This window comes from Leucoraja erinacea, chromosome 3 (assembly GCF_028641065.1).
Source record: "Leucoraja erinacea ecotype New England chromosome 3, Leri_hhj_1, whole genome shotgun sequence".
Taxonomy (NCBI): domain Eukaryota; kingdom Metazoa; phylum Chordata; class Chondrichthyes; order Rajiformes; family Rajidae; genus Leucoraja; species Leucoraja erinaceus.
In genome coordinates, this window is record NC_073379.1 from 51,388,623 (window position 1) to 51,411,080 (window position 22,458).

Here is a 22,458-nt window from a genome sequence, read left to right on the forward strand (position 1 = left end):
GGAAGAAGGGGGGGAGAGGGAGAAGGGGGGGAGAGGGAGAAGGGGGGGAGAGGGAGAAGGGGGGGAGAGGGAGAAGGGGGGCGAGGGAGAAGGGGGGGGAGAGGGAGAGAAGGGGGGGAGGGGAGAAGGGGGGGAGAGGGAGAAGGGGGGGAGAGGGAGAGGGGGGGGAGGGGAGGGAGAGGGGGGGGGAGAGGAGAGGGGGGGGGAGAGGGAGAAGGGGGGGAGAGAGGGAGAAGGGGGGAGAGGGAGAAGAAGGGGGGGGAGAGGGAGAAAGGGGGGGAGAGGGAGAAGGGGGGAGAGGGAGAAGGGGACAGGGAGAAGGGGGACAGGGAAAGGGAGAAGGGGGACAGGGAGAGTGGAACGATAGCACATTATAACGCGCAGCCGTCCCATTCCGATCAAAGATTATAGAGCAGAGCTCCACTAGTATCTTTGATTGCGGCCGCCGTCACCGAACCCCCCGACCCACCATTGCACCCAAAGATGATAGAGCAGAGTTATATAATATTTGATTGCACCCTTCTTCACGGCGGGCTTGTGATCTTTGCTTGTGATGTCTTGACAATTCGAGGAATATAATGGGTAACAGCCGCCCATTCTCGGACTTGAATCTGAGCTCGAAAAATCTCCTGGTCACTGGACCTGATGTGTCCGCGGGCCATATTGTGGAGACCAATCCCTTACAAGAACAAAACCAAAAACGTACAGAAGTGTTAAAATTGTCTTTATTATTATGGTAAGTAAAGAACTATTAAAAATAAGTCTAATAACTTTCTAATGTACCGACAAACCCAGTTTCCCAATGGCCGTTGATGGGAGAACAGAAAATAACATTTTCACGACAGAATATCGACTGAAAATAATAAAAATATTTTCTCACCTTTCTTTTTTATTGGGGAACCTAAAGAATGACAGGTCGGGTCTTTTAGATTTACGATTAGAATACTTGATAGCAGAGCAGTGAGATGAAATTTAGATAAGGACGCCATGACAGTGTGGGGGAAGCCCAATAAATGCCTCGAAAAATGGCGTCGACGATCACACGCGTCATACTACGCGTTTTTCGAGGAGTGGTCTATCTTGCTCCTCTATAATCTTTGCTCACCAGGGTCTCTTCTATACCCTGTGACTCTGCTCTCACTCCCCATACCCCCACTCGCAACATGAGCAGAGTCCCCCTCGTCCTTAACTTTCACCCTATCAACCGTCACATTCAACAAATAATCCTCCAACATTTTCGCAACCTCCAACGTGATCCCACCACTTGCCACATCTTCCCATCTCCTCCCGTCTGCTTTGCACAGAGACCGCTCCCTCCGTAACTCCCTGGTCAATTTGTCCCTTCCCACCCGAAGCACCCCCTCTCCGGGCACTTTCCCTTGCAACCGCAAGAAATGCTACACTTGTCGCTTTACCTCCCCCCTCGACTCCATTCAAGGTCCCAAGCAGTCTTTCCAGGTGCGGCAGAGGTTCACCTGCACCTCCTCCAACCTCATCTATTGCATCCGCTGCTCTACATCGGTGAGACCAAGTGTAGGCTTGGCGATCGCTTCGCCGAACACCTCCGCTTGGTTCACAATAACCAACCTCATGTCCCGGTGGCTCAGCACTTAATCTCCCCCTCCCATTCCGAATCTGACCTTTCTGTCCTGGGCCTCCTCCATAGTCAGAGTGAGGACCACCAGTTTGCACCCCAGCGGTATGAACATTGACTTCTCTAATTTCAGGGAGTCCCTACTTTCTCCTCAGTTCTCCCTCAGCCCACTGGATCCACCTCTTTCTTTCTTCTTCCCGACCCCCCCCCCCCCCCCTCACATCAGTCTGAAGAAGGGTCTCGACCCAAAACGTTGCCTAGTTCCTTCGCTCCATAGATGCTGCCACACCCATTGAGTGCCACACTCCAGCATTGTCTACTCCAAGAGGTTAGACAAACTTGGATTGTTTTCTCTGGAGCATCAGAGGCTGAGTGGCGACCTCATAGAAGTACATGAAATTCTGAGGGACAATAGATAGCGTAACTTTCCAGAGATAGACACAAAGTACTGGAATAACTTAGTGAGTCAGACATCTCTGGAGGAAAAGGATAGGTGACATTTCGAGTCAGGACTTCTTCAGATGTCAGTCTGAAGGTCCCAACCCAAAACATCACCTATCCTTTTCCTCCAGAGATACTGTAGAATCTCTCCAGAAATTGTAGCTTTGTTTCCAACTTTCCAGAGATGGGAGGTCAGAATTGATCTTTTCCCAGGACTAAAGGGCATAAGTTTATGACGAGAGGGAAAGTTTAAAGGTTATTCACGAGACTACAGATGCTGGAATCTTGAGCAACAAATTAGAAACATAGAAATTAGGTGCAGGAGTAGGCCATTCGGCCCTTCGAGCCTGCACCGCCATTCAATATGATCATGGCTGATCATCCAACTCAGTATCCCGTACCTGCTTCTCTCCATACCCTCTGATCCCCTTAGCCACAAGGGCCACATCTAACTCCCTCTTAAATATAGCCAATGAACTGGCCTCAACTACCCTCTGTGGCAGAGAGTTCCAGAGATTCACCTCTCTGTGTGAAAAAAATTACCAGAGAAACTCAGGTCAGGCAATATCTGAGGATGGAATGGAGATACTACATTTTGGGTTGGGACCTTTCTTCAGACCGAGTAGAAAGATGATTTAATACTTTAGAGTGGTGGATTCCTTGAACTTGCTGCCATGCCGGCAAAGTTGACCAAGCAGGGAACAGAGCAATGTGGATCACATGAAGGAAGATTGGATAAGTTTAACTTTGCACAATGGTCGGCGCAGTATATTCAGGTCTCCAAATACTGGACCATTTAGAAAGTTCAGCGCCTCTCAATAATACGAGGGGGCTGTACTGTTCTGTGTGAATGACAATTCTGCTGATTCCAGTGGCTACAGCTGTCTATCCGGATCAGTGGATGGTGAAGCTCAATTATAGTAATTTACATTTCCACGAATCTGCAATGTTTTACTGCGATGAACAAATACGGACCCAATACCGTTGTCAAGGGCTTGTGTCTGGAGAGCCGGGTACAGGTGGCAGCCGCTGCAACCGCTGCAACCTCGCAGCCTGACAACCAACGGGACCGGAACAGCAGCGGCGCCTGCGGCCAGGGGAGCGCACTCCGGATGTGGCGTCAGCCAGTGGGGGAGCGGCGGGGGTGAAGGGTCACCCGGAAGTGGAGTTTGTTGTTGTGGCCATGGCGGGCATCAAAGGTGAGTGTGATGCGAATGGCGGCCAAGGAGAGGGAGCCTGGCTCATGGCGGACCATGGCCACCCCCTTCTTCACTCCCCATCTCATCTTCTCAACCCCATCATCGCTCCCCCCCCCCTCAGCTCCGTTCCAGCTTTCCTCCCCTCCATCTTCCCACATTCCCCATGCTCACCATCTCTGCCATTGTGAAATGAAACGAAACAGTATTTTCCTTGACCTCTGCAAAGAAGCCTAGTTTGTTTGAAGTTTCATTAAAGATTTTCACAGACAATTTAGAGACAAAACTAACAAATTACACAAGTTCTAAACGTCTGTAGATCAGAAGGAATGTGTCCATTGTGAAGATAGGTACTAAATGCTGGAGTAACTCAGCAGACAGGCAGTATCTCTGGATAGAAGGAATGGGTAACGTTTGGGGTCAAGACTCGTTTCTTCAGACTGAGTGGGGAGAGGGAGACAAGGAAGTTAGAGAGGTGTACATTCTGGACATTCAGTCACTCTACACCTTCATCCCCCACCAGGAGTTTCTTAAAGCCCTCAGTTTCTTCCTCGACCGCAGAACCAGCCAATTTTCATCCACCAATACTCTCCTCCGCCTGGCAGAGCTGGTCCTTACCCTCAATAACTTCTCATTCGACTCCTCTCACTTTCTCCAGATCCAAGGCACTCATGGGCCCTAGCTATGCCTTTCTCTTTGTAGGGTTAGTCAAACAATCCCTGTTCCTGGCCTACACTGGCCGTATCCCCGAACTATACCTCCTGCACCCATGCAGAACTCTGTTTAAGAAATAACTGCATATGCTGGAAAATCGAAGGTAGACGAAAATGCTGGAGAAACTCAGCGGGTGAGGCAGCATCTATGGAACGAAGGAAATATCTGGAGCGAAGGAGCCAGGGTGAGGACCACCGTAAATTGGAGGAGCAGCACCTCATATTTCACTTGGGCAGTTTGCACCCCAGCAGTATGAACATTGACTTCTCTAATTTCAGGTAGTCCCTACTTTCTCCTCCCCTTCTCAGCTCTCCCTCAGCCCACTGGCTCCACCTCTTCCTTTCTTCTTCCCGCGTCCACCCTCACATCAGTCTGAAGAAGGGTTTTGACCAGAAACGTTGCCTATTTCCTTCGCTCCATAGATGCTACCTCACCCGCTGAGTTTCTCCAACATTTGTGTCTACCTATGGAGAACTTACTGACAATCAACTTCACTAATTTCCATCCTACACTCAAATTCACTTGGACCATCTCCGACATCTCCTTACGTTTTCTAGATCTCACCGTCTCCATCACAGGAAACAGACTATTGACTGACTTCTACTACAAACCTACTGACTCCCATAGCTATCTTGACTACACTTCTTCCCACTCTTCCTCTTGTAAAGACTGTATCCCCTACTCCCAATTCCTCTGTCTACACTGCATCTGCGCCCAGGACGAGGATTGCCATACCAGGGCATTGGAGATGTTCTCATTCTTTCGGGAACGGGGTTTCCCCTCTTCTGTTATAGATGATGCTCTCACTAGGGTCTTGTCGATATCCCGCAGCTCTGCTCTTACACCCCCTCCACCCCTCTCGTAGCAAAGAGAGTCCCCCTTGTCCTCACCTTCCACCCCATCAGCAGTCATATACAGCATATAATCCTCCAACATTTTCACCACCTCAAAGGGATCACACTACTGGCCATATTTTCCCATCACCCCTCTGTAACCCCGGTCAACTCCTCCCTTCCCACCCAAACTACCCCCTCCCCAGGTACTTTCCCCTGCAACAGCAGGAGATGCAACACCTGTCCCTTTACCTCTCCCTCGACTCCATCCAAGGACCCAAACAGACTTTCCAGGTGAGGCAGAGGTTCACTTGCACCAACTTTAACCTCATCTACTGCATCTGCTGTTCCGGGTGTCAACTTATCTACATCGGCGAGACCAAGCGCAGGCTCGGCGATCGTTTCGCTGAACACCTCCGCTTAGTCCGCCTTAACCTAGCTGATCTCCCGGTGACTCAGCACTTCAACTCCCCCTCCCATTCCCAATCTGACTATGTCCTGGGCCTCCTCCATTGTTAGAGTGAGGCCCAGCACAAATTGGAGGAACAGCACCTCATATTTTGCTTGGGTAGTTTATACCCCAGCAGTATGAACATTGACCTCTCTAGCTTCAGGTACCCCTTGCGCTCTCTCTCTATCCCCTCCCCCTTCCCAGTTCTCCCATGTCGCACAGTCTCCGCCTACATTCTTTCTTTGTCCTACCCCCTCCCCTGACATCAGTCTGAAGAAGGGTCTTGACCTGAAATGTCGCCAATTCCTTCTCTCCATAGATGCTGCCTCACCTGCTGAGTTTCTCCAGTATTTTGTGTCTACCTTCGATTTAACCAGCATCTGCAGTTCTTTCTTAAATAGATAAGGAAGTGTAAGGTGTGAAAATGAGACATCAAAGGGGTTGGAGTTCAAGGAAAATGGAGAATAGATCATTGTTAGCTAGGAGAAGGTGACAATGAAGCATACAAAGAAAAGTTAATCAGGAGGACAGTCAGACACATCAGAGAACTAGAAAGGGGGGGGGGGGGGGGAATGTGTAGGAAGGAACACCAGATGCTGCTTTAAACTGAAGATAGACACAAAATACTGGAGTAACTCAGTGGGGCAGACAGCAGCTCTGGAGAGAAGGAATGGGTGATGTTTCAGGTCGAAGTAGGGTCACAACCTGAAACATCACCCATTGCTTTTCTCCAGAGATGCTGCCTGTCCCGCGGAGCTACTCCATCATTTTGGGTCTGCCTTAGGAAGGGGGAGGGATGGAGGGAGAGGGAAACCGAGGATTACTTGAAGTTAGAGAAGTCAATATTCATACTGCAATGGGTAAGCTGCCTAAACGAAATACGAGGTGATGTTCCTCCAATTTGCGTTGGGCCCAGGACAGAAAGGTTGGTATGGGAATGGGAGGACGAGGTCAAGTGTTTAACAACCTATTGCGAAGTTAGCAAGGTGCCAATTCACCGACTATTTTCTATCTTATATATTTGTACTATGTATGTCACTTTACATGTCCAGCTTTGATCAGCCTGTCATTTGGTGGAGCCATTGGACTGATGTTTCTGATGCTTGGATGTGCCCTTCCGGAGTACAAGTAAGCAATATGTACCACGTTTTCATCACTAATTCAGGGAGATGTTTGTCAATGGTTCCCCTTTTAATTGAAAATTGTTTTCATATAATGGAAGTTTAATTGGTTTTGATTTCAGTAGAAGATTAAAAAAATAATTACAGGGTTGAAAACGAGGTTAAGAAGAAAGACGATTTGGTATTTGGGGTCCATCTCCTCAGAGAAATGTCAAAACGGGCAGGGATAAGTAATTTGGCCCTTTGAGCCTGCTCAGCCATTCAATGCTATTCTGGTCCAGCAATATTTATCTACATCAATACAATCCTGAATTGCACATTCAGCTAATATTCACACTGGTTTGCTCTGTGAATTTGAGCTGAATATTTAATGTGATTGTATGGATGTTTGGAACAGGGGTCAGGAATGCTTTATGTTTGTTGCTATCGGCATTATTGCTTTGTTTATTTGACGGTATCTCTTGATTTTTGTTTAATTGCTTAAATGAGATAGAATGTAAGAGAGGATGTAAAAAAAAAAACCTAAATAGAGTGGGATGACACCAGAAAATGAAACATTAAATTAGAGTGAGAAGGGACCAGTGGATACTCCTGTGACTAATTGAACTGAGGTGCTGTATGGTTGATCACCTATGGCCATGTTAAGCTACACCTATGGCCATGGAGTTGATTGCCATGAATTAGGCAGTGGTGGATGGTGCAGTGATCGTTTTCACTGTGCTGCTGGTCGTTACTGTCAGATGTACCCAAGTGGATACAGGATAAAAATAAACCTCCAAGCTCAAGAGCCAAGAGTGTTAAATGTCATATGTAATTACAACAGAATAATTAAATTCTTATTTGAAGCAGCATAAACACAATGCGCATAGGTAATTTATAATAAACCAAAATTCAATAAATTAACAGTCCAATACTAGTGCAAAAAACCTAGATAAAGGTCCGATCAAATATAGCCTGAGGGTCGACAATGAGGTAGATAGTTCAGGACTGCTCTATAGTTTTGGTAGGATGGTTCAGTTGCCTGTTAACAGCTGGGAAGAAATTTGGAGGTGCGCATTTTCAAGCTTCTATACCTTTTGCCCGATGAGAGGGGGGAGAAAGGGAGCCGCCAGGATGAAACTCATCTGTGATTATACTGGTGGCCTTGACGAGGCTGCGTGAGGTGTAAATGGAGTCAATGGAATTCATGATTAGTAGTAAAGACTCCACCGCTTTTAGTCATGTCCTCATTTCTAAGGGGCCAATAGGAAAATGCTCCTCTCGCACCTTAAGTTCTATGCTTCTATGCTCCTATATTCCTGCTTCTGTGCTCCTATACTCCTGCACCTATTGTCTATCTATTGCTCCCTTCTGTATGAGATTTCAAGTTCACTGCCATTCAATGTCAAATGAAATGAATTAACAACCTTGGCTATCCTTTGTACCTTCATGAGATTTTCTCTTGGGTTGTTAAGTAGTCCCACCCTTTCATTTTGACAAATCTTTTATTATCATGCAGTTATCTTATGTTCCTATTAATCTTGTAGCATGCATCCTTACATACTATAATTATGTGATTCTACAATAACTTGTGTTAGTTGATAATTATTTTTAAACTGAAGTGATATTTCCAAATTTACCTGCACTGATTTCCAAATTTACCTGAACAGTAAAACTTTGACAATTTGTGATCGGATCTTTTGTAGATCCCAATTATTTGGCAACAGGCTCACCAGGTTGTTTGTCACACTTCCATTCAACTCACCCAGAGTATCGGTTCTCATGCTTGATTGATTGACTGGGAAATATAGTACAATACTATGTAATCGTTTTTTTTTGTTTTTTTTTTTAAATAAAGGTAAATATATAGACAATAGCATCCAGTAAATCAGAAAATTTGCTAATCCATTGCCATCAAAGTCCCAAGCAGGTTGGATTATAGGAGATTACTAGACTAAGTGGGACCCGTTGGGTCCCATGTTCACACTGGAGGGCTGGTCCCCCGATGCAATATTTCACCTCTCCACCAATTCCAATATTGGTGGCCAGTGGGGGAAGCTTACTGGAGTGCTGATATGGGTTCTTGGGGTGGCAGCTCAGTCCCTCAAGCCTGATCTGCTGGCAGCTCACTCGCGGCTGGTGGGCTGGCAGTTGACTCATGACTATTCCTTGAAATTCCATTTCAAGCAGGGTGCAAGTCCACCGAATTCAAATTGATGTTCCTACCATTTCAAGCAGGGTTCAAGACCACCAAATTCAAGTGCAGTTTCTTACCACTATGAGCAGGGTGCAAGGCCGCCGAATTCAAGTGCAGTTTCATGCCACTTTCAGCAGGGTGCAAGGCCACCAAATTCAGTGCAGTTTTATTCCACTTCAAGCATGGTCCAAGGCCACCAAATTCAAATGCAGCTTCATACCATTTCATGCCGGTGAAACCACCATAAAACCACACAAAACACCAAACTCACAGTTCAGTAGACATTCAGTGTGTTCAGTTGATTCACAGCTCAGAGTCATGACCTCTCCCTCCCCCATCATGCAGAGATTGAGCCACACCCACACTTCTGGGTTTTATAACCCCTCCCCCTCCCACCCGAAAAGGTGTGGCTTTCAGGGCGTGATTGACAGGAGAGAGATTCTCAACATTTTTTAAACACTAATAACACTTATTTTTCATTGATGGGAAGAATTCTCTGCATCTGCTCAGCGGAGGGGGGACTGAGTAAGATGGCCAAAAATCACAGCCGTAAGTGTAGTGTTTTATCTAAAATCAATATACAGTGCAAACATGAAGGAAGTGCATTTGCAGTAGTGCCTTTTAACTTCAAGCCAAAGCTCCCAAGCCACCATTTGCAGTAAATAGTGCATTTCAACTTCAAGCCAAAGCACCCACCACCATTTGCAGTAAGTAGTGCCTTTCAACTTCATGCCACCATTTGCAGTGTAGTGCCTTTCAACTTCAAGCCAAAGCACTCAAGCCACCATTTGCAGTAAGTAGTGCCTTTCAACTTCATGCCCCCATTTGCAGTAAGTAGTGCCTTTCAACCTCAAGCCAAAGCACCCAAGCCACCATTTGCAGTAAGAAGTGCCTTTCAACTTCAAGCCAAATCACCCGCCACCATTTGCAGTAAGTAGTGCCTTTCCATTTCAAGCAAAGCACCCAAGCCACCATTTACAGTAAGTAATGCCTTTCAACTTCAAGCCAAAGCACCCAAAACAACCATTAGCAGGCAGTGCCCTTTTACTTAAAAAAATCATATTTTCATTTTCAAACCACATTAAGGGTACTCATAGTTGTGTAGACATTTGTTCAGTGTCATTCAGAGCTCAGAGAGACGTGACCCTTGGCTTCATCCATCTTGCAGAGAATGAGTGAGGCACACCACTTCCTGGTTTTATAATCCCTCCAGCAGGTGCAGCAGAGAGAATGGTGATTTTTTTTAAACTTCAAGCCAAAGCTCCCGTCACCATTTGCAGTAAGTAGTGCATTTTGAACTTTAAACCAAAGCACCCAAGCCACCATTTGCAGTAAGTAGTGCCTTTCAATTTCAAGCAAAGCACCCAAGCCACCATTTGCAGTAAGTAATGCCTTTCAACCTCAAGCCAAAGCACCCAAGCCACCATTTGCAGTAAGTAGTGCCTTTCAACTTCATGCCCCCATTTGCAGTAAGTAGTGCCTTTCAACTTCAAGCCAAAGCTCCCAAACCACCATTTGCGGTAAGTAGTGCCTTTCAACTTCAAGCCAAAGCACCCAAGCCACCATGTGCAGTAAGTAGTGTCTTTCAACTTCATGCCACCATTTGCAGTAAGAAGTGCCTTTCAACTTCAAGCCAAAGCATCCAAACAACCATTTGCAGGCAGTGCCTTTTTACTTCAAACAAACCATATTTTCATTTTCAAACCACATTAAGGGTACTCACAGTTGTGTAGACATTTGTTCAGTGTTATTCAGAGCTCAGAGTGACGTGACCCTTGGCTTCATCCATCTTGCAGAGAGTGAGTGAGGCACACCACTTCCTGGTTATATAGTCCTTCCCCCTCCCTCCCTCCAGCAGGTGCAGCAGAGAGAATGGTGATTTTTTTTTTATACTTCAAGCCAAAGCTCCCAAGTCACTATTTGCAGTAAGTGGTGTATTTTGAACTTTAAACCAAAGCTCCCAAGCCACCATTTGCAGTAAATAGTGCATTTCAACTGGTAGCCAAAGCACCCAAGCCACCATTTGCAGGCAGTGACTTTTTATTTCAAACAAACCATATTTTCATTTTCAAACCACATTAAGGATACTCACAGTTGTGTAGACATTTGTTCAATGTTATTCAGAGCTCAGAGAGACGTGACCCTTGGCTTCATCCATATTGCAGAGAGCGAGTGAGGCACACAACTTCCTGGTTTTATAGTCCCTCTCCCTCCCTCCAGCAGGGGCAGCAGAGAGAATGGTGAATTGTTTAAAAACATTAATATCTCTCTGATTTGTCATCGATGGGAAAAATCCTCCGCACCCGTAAGGCGGAGGGGGGCTCTGGGCGAGGTGGCCAAAAATGACGGCCGTAGGTGGCGGCGTTCTGTCGGAAATCGCAGCACAGTGGGCCAAAAGCGGTCAAGATCAGAGATTTAGTAATATAGATTGTGCAATAAAATAGTCTTGGCATGACATGATAAAATAATTATTGCACTATAATGCATGTGACAGCGGTCGTCATTATGTAGAAATGTTACAAAATTTTGAGATTTAAAAAATGAAGTCTGTAATTTATCCAATCAGATAAAGCATAAAAATAAGTTTAATTTGACACCTAATTCACTTTCATATCTCAAGTATTTAAAAAGTTATGGCCATTTTCATACTCGGAAATTAGCATCTTGTTCCCTATTGATTTTCTATGGACATAACAAAAAAACTGTGATCATGGACAGTCAAAAGGCCATAACCTTCTTAAAAATTAAGAGAACTGAATGAAATTTTCAGTTATCGTAGATTGAACCATTCTGAAACAAACATAAAATAATCTAACTTGGATGACCTGAAATTAAAGCATATAATTAGTTAGTTACCCAAGTGTAGCAAATTTCAAACTTCAATTACTAGATCTAAACATCTATCCATTTCTTAATAAATGATTAATGTTTTTAAATAGCCCAAGTGTCCAAATAATATTCATAAATAATTCACAATAAAACATGATTTTAAAATCTCATTTACATTAATTTATAGGCCAAATGGAAGGAATTTAGTGTTCAATTGCTGTAAATTAAAGTCAATTTTAAATCGGCTTTCTAGTGGGTTCCTGTGAACGCGCTGATTTAGAACGTTCACATTGCGCTGGATTTGTGCCCTCAAATGCCCAGAAAAATACTGCGGGATATAAAGAGCCCAAAATTAGCTACTCGCTATAGAAAACTTTATATACAGGGTTCTTAAGAAGCCCCTTTTAATGTAAAAATAAGGTACATACCTTTAATTGTTTGCTTTATAAAACCCTGGGGCTGCGAGAGGTCGCGGGTTTAGAGAGTGATTTTTAAACTACTATAACTATTATACAAGGTCATAAAAACTAATAATACCTTTTGTGACGGGGTCTTTCAGCGATTTTTCGTTAATGATTTACTAGGCTGAACATTTTCGATTGCAACAGCCTAGTAAAAATCGCGTTTTAAACCCGCCCCCTCTAAACAGCGCCAAAATCACGCACACGGGGTGGGGCAGATTCTCAGACACGATTCAGGTAGGTTTTGTAACATACCTACATTATGAAGCAATGGAAAAATGGTGCCATCTCATAATATTCTGCTGAGCATTTACCAAGAAAATAGAATATGTTTTAAAGTTCACTCTCTTCCTGTCTTCTTCCTTTTTCTATTTCAGCAAATACTGGCCACTATTTGTTCTTTTCTTTTACATTATCTCTCCAATTCCATACTGCATAGCAACAAGAGTAGTTGATGACACTGATGCAGCAAGCAGTGCTTGCAAAGAACTTGCCATATTTCTCACCACAGGCATAGTCGTCTCAGCTTTCGGGCTGCCTATAATTTTTGCTCGAGCAACACTGGTGAGTATAATTGAAATGTTTTATATGCACATGTGAGACAAATTGATACATCACTTTTCCCATTTATAATATCTAATAAAACACTGATTTATTGCAGAAGTATTATATGTAGCTGCGTTTTTTATTATGTCATGCCAGGCTACCATGTCGTTTTTCCTCGCGCAATTAGCGCCTCAGTTTTCCTAACTTTTTTCCTAATGCGTTCATTTAGTCATAGAGTCATACAGCCTGAAGACAGGCCCTTCGACCCAACTTGTTCACACTGACCAATATGCCCCGTTTACCCTAGTCCCACCTGCCCATATCCTTCAATATCTACCCATAGTAAGATATGAGGTTGCTTGAAGATATGAGGTTGCTTTGGCAAGTAAGGTGAAAGTAAATCCAAAGGGTTTCTACAGCTATATTAATAGCAAAAGGATAACGAGGGATAAAATTGGTCCATTGGAGAGACAGAGTGGACAGTTATCTGCAGAGCCAAAAGAGATGGGGGAGATATTGAACAATTTTTTTTTCTTCGGTATTCACCAAGGAGAAGGATATTGAATTATGTGAGGTAAGGGAAACTAGTAGAGTAGCTATGGATACTATGAGGTTCAAAGTAAAAGAAGTACTGACACTTTTGAAAAATATAAAAGTGGATAAGTCTCCAGGTCCTGACAGGATATTCCCAAGGACATTGAGGGAAGTTAGTGTAGAAATAGCCGGGGCTATGACCGAAATATTTCAAATGTCATTAGAAACGGGAATAGTCCCCGAGGATTGGCGTACTGCGCATGTTGTTCCATTGTTTAGAAAGGGCTCTAAGAGTAAACCTAGCAATTATAGACCTGTTAGTTTGACTTCAGTGGTGGGCAAATTAATGGAAAAGATACTTAGAGATAATATATATAAGCATCTAGATAAACAGGGTCTGATTAGGAACAGTCAACATGGATTTGTGCCTGGAAGGTCATGTTTGACTAATCTTCTTGAATTTTTTGAAGAGGTTACTAGGGAAATTGACGAGGGTAAAGCAGTGGATGTTGTCTATATGGACTTTAGTAAGGCCTTTGACAAGGTTCCTCATGGAAGGTTGGTTAAGAAGGTTCAACTGTTATGTATAATGCAGGAATAGCAAGATGGATTCAACAGTGGCTGAATGGGAGAAGCCAGAGGGTAATGGTGGATGGCTGTTTATCGGGTTGGAGGCAGGTGACTAGTGGGGTGCCTCAGGGATCTGTGTTGGGTCCTTTGTTGTTTGTCATGTACATCAATGATCTGGATGAAGGTGTGGTAAATTGGATTAGTAAGTATGCAGATGATACCAAGATAGGGGGTGTTGTGGATAATGAAGAGGATTTCCAAAGTCTACAGAGTGATTTAGGCCATTTGGAAAAATGGGCTGAAAGATGGCAGATGGAGTTTAATGCTGATAAATGTGAGGTGCTACACCTTGGCAGGACAAATCAAAATAGGACGTACATGGTAAATGGTAGGGAATTGAAGAATACAGTTGAACAGAGGGATCTGGGTATACCCGTGCATAGTTCCTTGAAGGTGGAATCTCATATAGATAGGGTGGTAAAGAAAGCTTTTGGTATGCTAGCCTTTATAAATCAGAGCATTGAGTATAGAAGCTGGGATGTAATGTTAAAATTGTACAAGGCATTGGTGAGACCAAATCTGGAGTATGGGGTACAATTTTGGTCGCCCAATTATAGGAAGGGTGTCAACAAAATAGAGAGAGTATAGAGGAGATTTACTAGAATGTTGCCTGGGTTTCAACAACTAAGTTACAGAGATAGGTTGAATAAGTTAGGTCTTTATTCTCTGGAGCGCAGAAGGTTAAGGGGGGACCTGATAGAGGTCTTTAAAATGATGAGAGGGATAGACAGAGTTGATGTGGACCAGCTTTTCCCTTTGAGAATAGGGAAGATTCAAACAAGAGGACATGACTTCAGAATTAAGGGACAGATGTTTAGGGGTAATATGAGGGGGAACTTCTTTACTCAGAGAGTGGTAGCGGTGTGGAATGAGCTTCCAGTGGAAGTGGTGGAGGCAGGTTCATTGGTATCATTTAAAAATAAATTGGATAGGCATATGGATGAGAAGGGAATGGAGGGTTATGGTATGAGTGCAGGCAGGTGGGACTAAGGGGAAAAAAAATTTGTTCGGCACGGACTTGTAGGGCCGAGATGGCCTGTTTCCGTGCTGTAATTGTTATATGTTATATATATCCATGTACCTGTCTAAATGTTTCTTAAGCGTTCTGATAGTACCTGCGTCAATTACCTCCTCCAGCCGCTCGTTCCATATACCTATCACTCATTGTGGAAAAAAAAGTTGCACATTGCGTTCCTATTAAATCTTTTTCCCCCTCATCTTAAACCTTTGTCCTTTGGTTCTCGATTCCCCTCCTCTGGGTTACAGATTGTACATTTACCCTATCCATTCCTCTCATGATCTCATTCACCTCTATAAAATCGTCCTCCCATCTTCCTGCGCTCCAAAGAATAAAGTCCTAGACTGTTCAACCTTTCCCTATAGCTCAGGCCCTCAAGTCCTGGCAACATCCTTCTAAATGTTTTCTGCACTCTTTTCACCCTTTCCTTTATTGGGGTGATCATAACTCAACATTATACTCTAAATGTGGCTTCACCAATGTCTTGTTCAACTGTAACATGACCTCCTAACGTCTATAGTCAAACTGATGAAGGCCAATCTTGGAAAGTCTTCTTGGATCACATTATCTACTTGTGATACCACTTTCAAGAAACTATGTACCTGCACTCGTAGATCCCTCTACAATAATCCCAAAAGCCCTGCAATTCACTGTGTATAACTTACCCTGGTTTGACTTCCCAAAACGCGACACCTCGCACGTCTCTATATTAAACTCCATTAACCATTCCTCAGCCCACCTGCCAAATGATCAAGGTATTTTTGACAACCATCTTCACTATCTACAATATCACCTACTTTAGTGTCATCTGGAAACTTACTAATCATGCCTTGTATGTTCTCATCCAAATAATTGATATAGATAGCAACCAGCATTAGGCCCAGCACCGAACACTGAGACACAACTCTAGTCATTGGGCTCCACTCTGAAAAACAATCTTACACCATCACCCTCTGCTTTCTTCCTTGAAGCTAACTTCCAATCCAGTTGGCTAGTTCTCTTTGGATACCATGCGATCTAACCTTCCAAAGCAGCCTACCATGCAGAAGCTTGTCAAATGCTTTGCTGAATTCCACATATACAACGACTACAGCCCTGCCTTCATCAACCTTGTTGGTCACATCTTCAAAAAACTTAATAAGATTTGTGAGACATGAACTTCCATGTACAAAACCATGCTGCCCATCCCTAATCAGCCCCTGTCCATTGAAATGCATTTGACTCCAGAAAGTAATTCTCATCCATTTATATTCTCCACGTACTCCTTGATTCAATGCTATTGATGCTTTAGCAGTTCTATTTGTTAGCCTCACTTGTTTCTATCATCTCTTAGCTGTTTTACTGTGTTTGACCCATCATTAAATTAGCACTTGGCTTTCTTTCTTCTTTAACCCACTTCTTGATTCAAGTCCTGTTGGTGAATTATGACTACTGCCTGAGCCGACTAGTGGTGAATTCCACTCCTGCTCTGATGTTGAAGATTACATGCAATAGTGCATATTGTTAGTGTGAAGGGTAGAAGTGGAATGCATTCATGGGGCTAAGGTCAGAAGTATTGATGTATTCAGTGCTGTGGAAAACATAAAGTATACTTACTTTATTATTTTCAACTGAATAACCAAATGGTGTTGTTGATAAATAACTGGAGCATGGTTGTATAACTTAGCACAGAAGCAAAATGCTGTATTGAAGGTTCTGGAAAGCTAGTAAAAATATTTGAGCTAGAACGGCTCAACAAGCCAGATGGCATCTGTGGAGATATAAACAGGTAGAATAAAAAACATTCTTTAAATATTCAGCTTATTTTGGAAATTGATGTTGGCTTAAGGACTTAAATGAAAACAATATCAGGAAACACAGATTATCAGGCAATTTATCAATGCCATTTGTGGGAATAAGCTTTGTGCATATTGATACATAAATCTTTGGACTTCTTCCTCAAATAAATTATGAAATGTAAACAGAAAATGAGTTGCATAAAGTTGAGAAATTTTGCAAAAGGTAACACATGGGGCAATAATCCCAATTGTTTTTGGCATTCTGGGAACTAGCATAATTTCATTTTCTCCAAGAAACACCTATAAATTCTGTCTTCATAAAACACTGGTCAAATTGTACCTGGACATCATTGTGCCTATAATAACCAGATCCGAAAGCAGCAATCCTAAAATGGTTTCCTCCACTTTAAAGGAATGATAACACACAACATCACTGATATAGCCTATTGGCATCCTCTGAAAAACTAAGACTCGTGTGGAAGATGGTGAAGCTGACTACATATTTTCAATAACTGACCATCTAAACCCTTAACAGTGGTAAAAAAAAAAAAAAGCACCTTTGTGATACTTCCACCACTTTGCTTAGATTTTCTGCAAGTTAATATACAGTGTGGGACATGCAGAAGAAAGTGATGAATGAATAGGAAACTAATAAAAATGAAAGGCAGCGCGGTGGCACAGCGGTAGAGTTGCTGCCTTACAATGCCAGAGACCCGGGTTCGATCCTGACTACGGGTGCTTGTTTGTACTGAGTTTGTCGTTTGCAAATGGTCCCCTCATGACCCACTGTGGGTTTTCTCTGGCATCTCCAGTTTTCCCCCCACATTAAAGACCTACAGGTTTGTAGGTTATTTGGCTTGGTTTAATTGTAAAATTGTTCCTAGTGTGCGGGCATCACTAGTCGGTGAAAAATCGGTGGACCGAAGGGCCTGTTTCTGCGCTGTATCTCTATAAACTAAACTAAAAGAAAGAATCTACCCCCCCTACAAAATGCACTGTAGTTATTTGTCTAGACTTCCCCACAGCACCTCCCAAACTTACAGTCTTCATCAGCAAGAAGGATAAGAAGAGTGAGTGCATGGGCCCATCACCACCTAAGGGTTCCTAATATAGTTGCACAGTATTTACATTTGGAAATATATTGCCATTGATGTTGGGTCTAAATCTTGAAATTCCGCACCTGCAGAATCTTGAGAATCTTCAGAAGAACTGCGGCAGTTTAAGAAGACTGCTCACCACCATTTTCTCTAATTGGGAATCGGCATTCAATGTGTAGACTATTGCATTTGGTCCATATCCTACTAAACCTATCCTATCCATGTACTTGTCTAAAAGCCTTTTAAATGCTTAGTTTAGTTGAGAGATACAGCGCAGAAACAGGCCCTTCAGCCCACCGAGTCCGCACCAACCAAGTATCCCCTTACACTAGCACTATCTTACACACTAGGGACAATTTACAATTCTTACCAAGGATATTTAACCTACAAACCTGCATGTCTTTGGAGTGTGGGAGGAAACTGGAGCTCCCGGAGAAAGCCCACGGGTTCACAGGGAGAACGTACAAAATCCATACAGATAGCACCTACAGTCAGATTAAACCCGTGTCTCTGGCACTGTAAGGCAGCAGCTCTACTGCTGTGGCACCCTGCCGTGCTTGAGTGAGAATGCCTGCCTCAACTACCTCTTCTGGCAGCTCATACCATATACCTACCACTCTTTGTGTAAAACAAGTTGCCCCTCAGGTTCTGATCCCTTTTTCCTTTCTTCTCCCTTCTCCCTGTTTCGGCCCGAAACGTTACCTATTTCCTTCGCACCATAGATGCTGCTGCACCTGCTGAGTTTCTCCAGCACTCTTGTCTATCATTAAATTGGAACGGGTGCAGAAGGGATTCACCAGAATTTTACCTGGGCTTGGTGGGCTTCAATTGTATGGAGAGACTGGATATGCCCCAGACTTGCCTTTTAGAGGCTGAGAGGTGACCTTATTGAGATGGACAAGATCATGAGGGCCATGGATAAAGTGAACACTCACAGTTGTCATTCCAAAACTTGAGTGCATGGACTTAAAGAATGTGTGGAGCGATTTAGGAAGGAGCTTGGGGCCATCTTTTTCACCTGGAGGGTAGTCGGTTCTGGAATGTGCTGTCAGAGGAAGCTATAGAAGCAGATACAGTTACGACTTTAAAGAACATTTGGACAGATATATGGATAGGATGGTTTTAGAGGTTTGAGGGCCAAATACAGACTAATGGGACGAGTTCAGTAAGTCATGTCATTGGCATGGACAAAGTGAACTGAACACCCTGTTTCTGTTTTGTATAGCTGTGATTAAGTGCAACTGGTGCATGGGAACGCCCCAAATTGCACAGTATCCAGACTTCGAAATATAGAATTGTTTTATCTTCATCATAAAGATTGCCATACTTCAAGAAAAAGCATTACTAATCAACGCTGAGGACCAATTGGAACGGGAATCAAAGGCTGGCCTTGCCAGCAAATGTCATATACCATAAATGAACAAAAATAAATGTGTTCAATATCTATGGATTGGAATCATCAATACAAAATCTGTCATATGTATACCTGTTTCGAATAACTTGTGTTTTGAAACCAGCTGCAAAATGTTTTTGAAACATTTTTTTTCAGTTTGAGTAGTTCTTTATGTAAATATGTTAACAGGTGGCAGATGAAATGCAGAAGTGATCCTGCGATGGTGAAACATTCCTTGCTGTCCACATTGACACTCACGTTGTTAATCTGAACTTTTACTAAATATATATGCTGTTTGTTTCATGTTAGTGATACAGTAACATGGCCTTCTCTTGTTCTAACTTTCCATTCAGCTCCTCAACCTTCTCCCCACTCAAAGTAATCATAGGCCTGATCCTTTATAGAAAACGATATTCCCGCTTGTAATATACTATTGATGCCTTTTAAATCTGGAAATGTATCAATTTCCTTGAATACAATCAGTGACTTGGCATCCTCCATCTTCTGTGGTAGAGAAATCTAAGGTTTCATCTTGGACATATTTCATCTGAGAACTAAATATATTATATTATCCTTATTCTAGATTCTTCTGCCAGAGGAAAATATACTCCCTTTATCAGTCCTTTGGGCCCTGTTAGAATTTTATTTGTTTCCCTTCTATACTTTGTTGAATATAGGCCTATTTGATGCAATCTTTCCTTGTATACCTGTCCTGCCAACCTAGGATTCAGTCTGGTGAACTTCCATTGCACTCTTTCTGTGTTAAGTAAATCCTTTTGTAGTTCAAGGGATCAAAATTGCACTGCCATTTTGTATAATTGTAGGAAGAATGTTCCACCGATCTGTGAATAGTTAAAAGATAAACAGATTTTAAATTGCAGAGGAATAAAAGAGCGGAGAACAAAGGGGGAAATCCTCAATAGGGTGGAAAGTAGGAAATTAAATAATAAAAGCAGTGATGAGGCAGGGTGAAAGAAGTTAAAGAAATGAATGAATAACAAAAAAAAAGTCTCCATGTATCATAACTAGGAAAAGCAGAATAATTTTGCGATATAACCAGAGTGCATTTTACATTCCAGCATTCCATGTTTTTGAAAGATTGTTATATTGAAATATTAACTTTGTTTTTCTCTTCAGCCTGACTTGCTGAGTATTTCTAGCATTTTGTTTTATTCTAGGGGGTCAATCACATGGAGTACTTTGCTTTCAGGTTAATTAGGTGTTTAATTACCATAGTTTATCAAAGCTTCTGGAAATGAAGTAAACTCAATGTTGACATCAATCTCTAAGGTCCTGAGAATTGTAAAAATTTGATTACCATAATCTTCCTCTTTCTGAGCAATGCCCATACGCATTGCTATTTGGTATATGCTCTAGATTTGATTTCATAATTTTTTTTAAAGCAAACCTACATCCTACACATAACATTGTAAAGGAAATACAAATGTTTGAAATTAATAGCCATGTTATGCAGCAAATGCGAATGTAAATAGCACTGTATTATAGTGCTCTTAATATAAATTAATCTGAATTTTAATTCATTAAGTTGTTATGAGAACAAAAGCAAAATGATGGTAGACACAAAATGCTGGAGTAACTCAGCAGGCAAGCAGTATCTCTGGAGAGAAGGAATGGGTGACGTTTCGGGTCGAGACCCTACTTCAGACTGATGACAGTCTGATGACAGTCTGATGACAGTCTGAATAAGGGTCTCGGCTTGAAACATCACCCATTCCTTCTCTCCAGAGATGCTGATTGTCCCGCTGAGTTACTCCAGCATTTTGCGTCTACCTTCGATTTAAACCAGCATCTGCAGTTCTTTCCTACACATAAAAGCAAAACGATGTTGGACATTAATGGACATCACAGATTAATAGTATCAGTTACTAATGTATCACTCTTTTTCTTAAAAATTTGTAATTTTTTTTTAATTTCAGATTCACTGGGGAGCATGTTCTCTGGTACTAACAGGCAATATCATCATCTTTTCAACCATTCTGGGATTTTTTGTTGTTTTTGGCACTAACGACGACTTCAGTTGGCAGCAGTGGTGAGAGGTGCATATGCCAGCAAATACTGGAGCGAAGTGTATCCTAGAAATCATAGAAACCAAAAAGGAACTATGCAATGATATCAACTATCATCCAACAACAGACAGTACAATTATTTTTGTTGGACTGCACAAATATATGCTTGCAGGAGACTGCATCCCTTTCTAGTTTAATCATTATTTGCTATTATATTATATTTGCAATCCCTTTTTATTTTTAACTTTTATACCTAATAAGGAACTGGACAAAGCTAGATGCAAATTTGTAAATAAAACCCCTATTAAAGAAATGACATTTTTGGTTTCAGTAGCTATTTTTTCCCTTTAAATTATTTTATAATGTAAATGTCTTCAGATCAGAGTATTTACTGCCTTTTGTGCTACTGTTTACACAAATAATAGGTCGTATGTGCAATAATATTTTAGTGATGTGTTGTAAAGTTAGTACTGTGCCGCATGTCTATTATATTTAAGCTTTGCTGTCAATAAAATATCCGTATAAAGACAAATGCTTGTGATGGCTTTACAAATAACATTTATTTTTGTCTCGGCATATTTACAAAACAAATCAGAAATGTCAGTAAAGCATCAGATCCCTCATCGATATATACTTCATCACCTTCATCAAAAATCCAATCTACTTGTTCAGATGGTTTCCCCTAAACCAATAATTCTGATTAACATGGATTAATTCCCACCCTTCCATATGCAGAATAATCTTGTAATCAGGCACGTGCCATGAGTAATTAGTTAGGGTAGGCAGTGGCTTTTAAAAATCTTGAAAACCGCGCATGCGCAGATTGTTCTCTCCCTGGTGAGCTGCCAGTCGGCTTTTAAAAAAAATCGTGAAACCGCGCATGTGCAGATTGTTCTCTCCCCGGCGAGCTGTCAGTTGACTTTAAAAAAATCTTGGAAATCGTGCATGCGCAGATTATTCTCTCGGCTTTTATCAAGTAATTTGTCTTCAATAGGTCCTATCTCTTAATAAAATATTTAAAAACATAGCTCAAAGAAATTTACTTACCATATTATTTGTACACAAAATCCATTCTTCTCTCTTTGTTTCCTGTTGTACCAAGCTGTTTTAAATGTTCTAATTATTTTTGTTCCTTTGCGCTGTTGAAGTTCTTTAAGTTCTGGCGTTGGTCTGCCATTTTTTATTATTTTGGTCTTTTCCTCATAAGTTTGCTTCAAGAAACTCTTCAGGTAATCACTATCCATCTTTGAAAAACTCGCCAAGAAACTTGCGCATGCGCAGTAGGCTGGTGCGCATGCGCAGTGTGCAGAACAGCACATGCACGCAGTCCACGGTGTAAAGGCAGAATTTCAGCTGCCTTTACGGACTGTTCCCACTGATGGTTTGAAGCATCGTCGACGTCAGGTGAGTAGCACATACTTCCGTGTTTTAAATGTACTGCGGGTGAAAGGCACGGGAGAATTATGCCTCCCTAAGAGATCGATCTCTTGGGGAAGCATAATTCTCCCATTCCTTTACCATTTATGACCATTTTATATATGTTTTATAAATATTTTATATCTATATTACTAAAAGTCTGATCTTCACCGCTTTTGCTGTGCTGCGATTTCCGAGAGAAC

At 42.4% G+C, this 22,458-nt stretch overlaps 1 protein-coding gene across 2 annotated transcripts; it reads left to right on the forward strand.

The window, feature by feature from the left end:
• Positions 1 to 3,084: 3,084 nt before the first annotated feature.
• Positions 3,085 to 21,371, forward strand: leprotl1 (leptin receptor overlapping transcript like 1). 2 transcript variants are annotated; one of them, XM_055632656.1, is made up of 4 exons: positions 3,085 to 3,234; positions 6,282 to 6,357; positions 12,194 to 12,380; positions 20,750 to 21,371. In XM_055632656.1, exons 1-4 carry the CDS (start codon positions 3,219 to 3,221, stop codon positions 20,864 to 20,866), a joined length of 396 nt encoding a protein of 131 aa, XP_055488631.1. In that variant the 5' UTR covers positions 3,085 to 3,218; the 3' UTR covers positions 20,867 to 21,371. The 2 variants fall into 2 exon arrangements, 1 of the variants encoding a protein (XP_055488631.1); XR_008723196.1 differs by lacking the exon at positions 12,194 to 12,380 and having other exon boundaries at positions 3,172 to 3,234.
• The last annotated feature ends 1,087 nt before the right edge of the window (positions 21,372 to 22,458 follow it).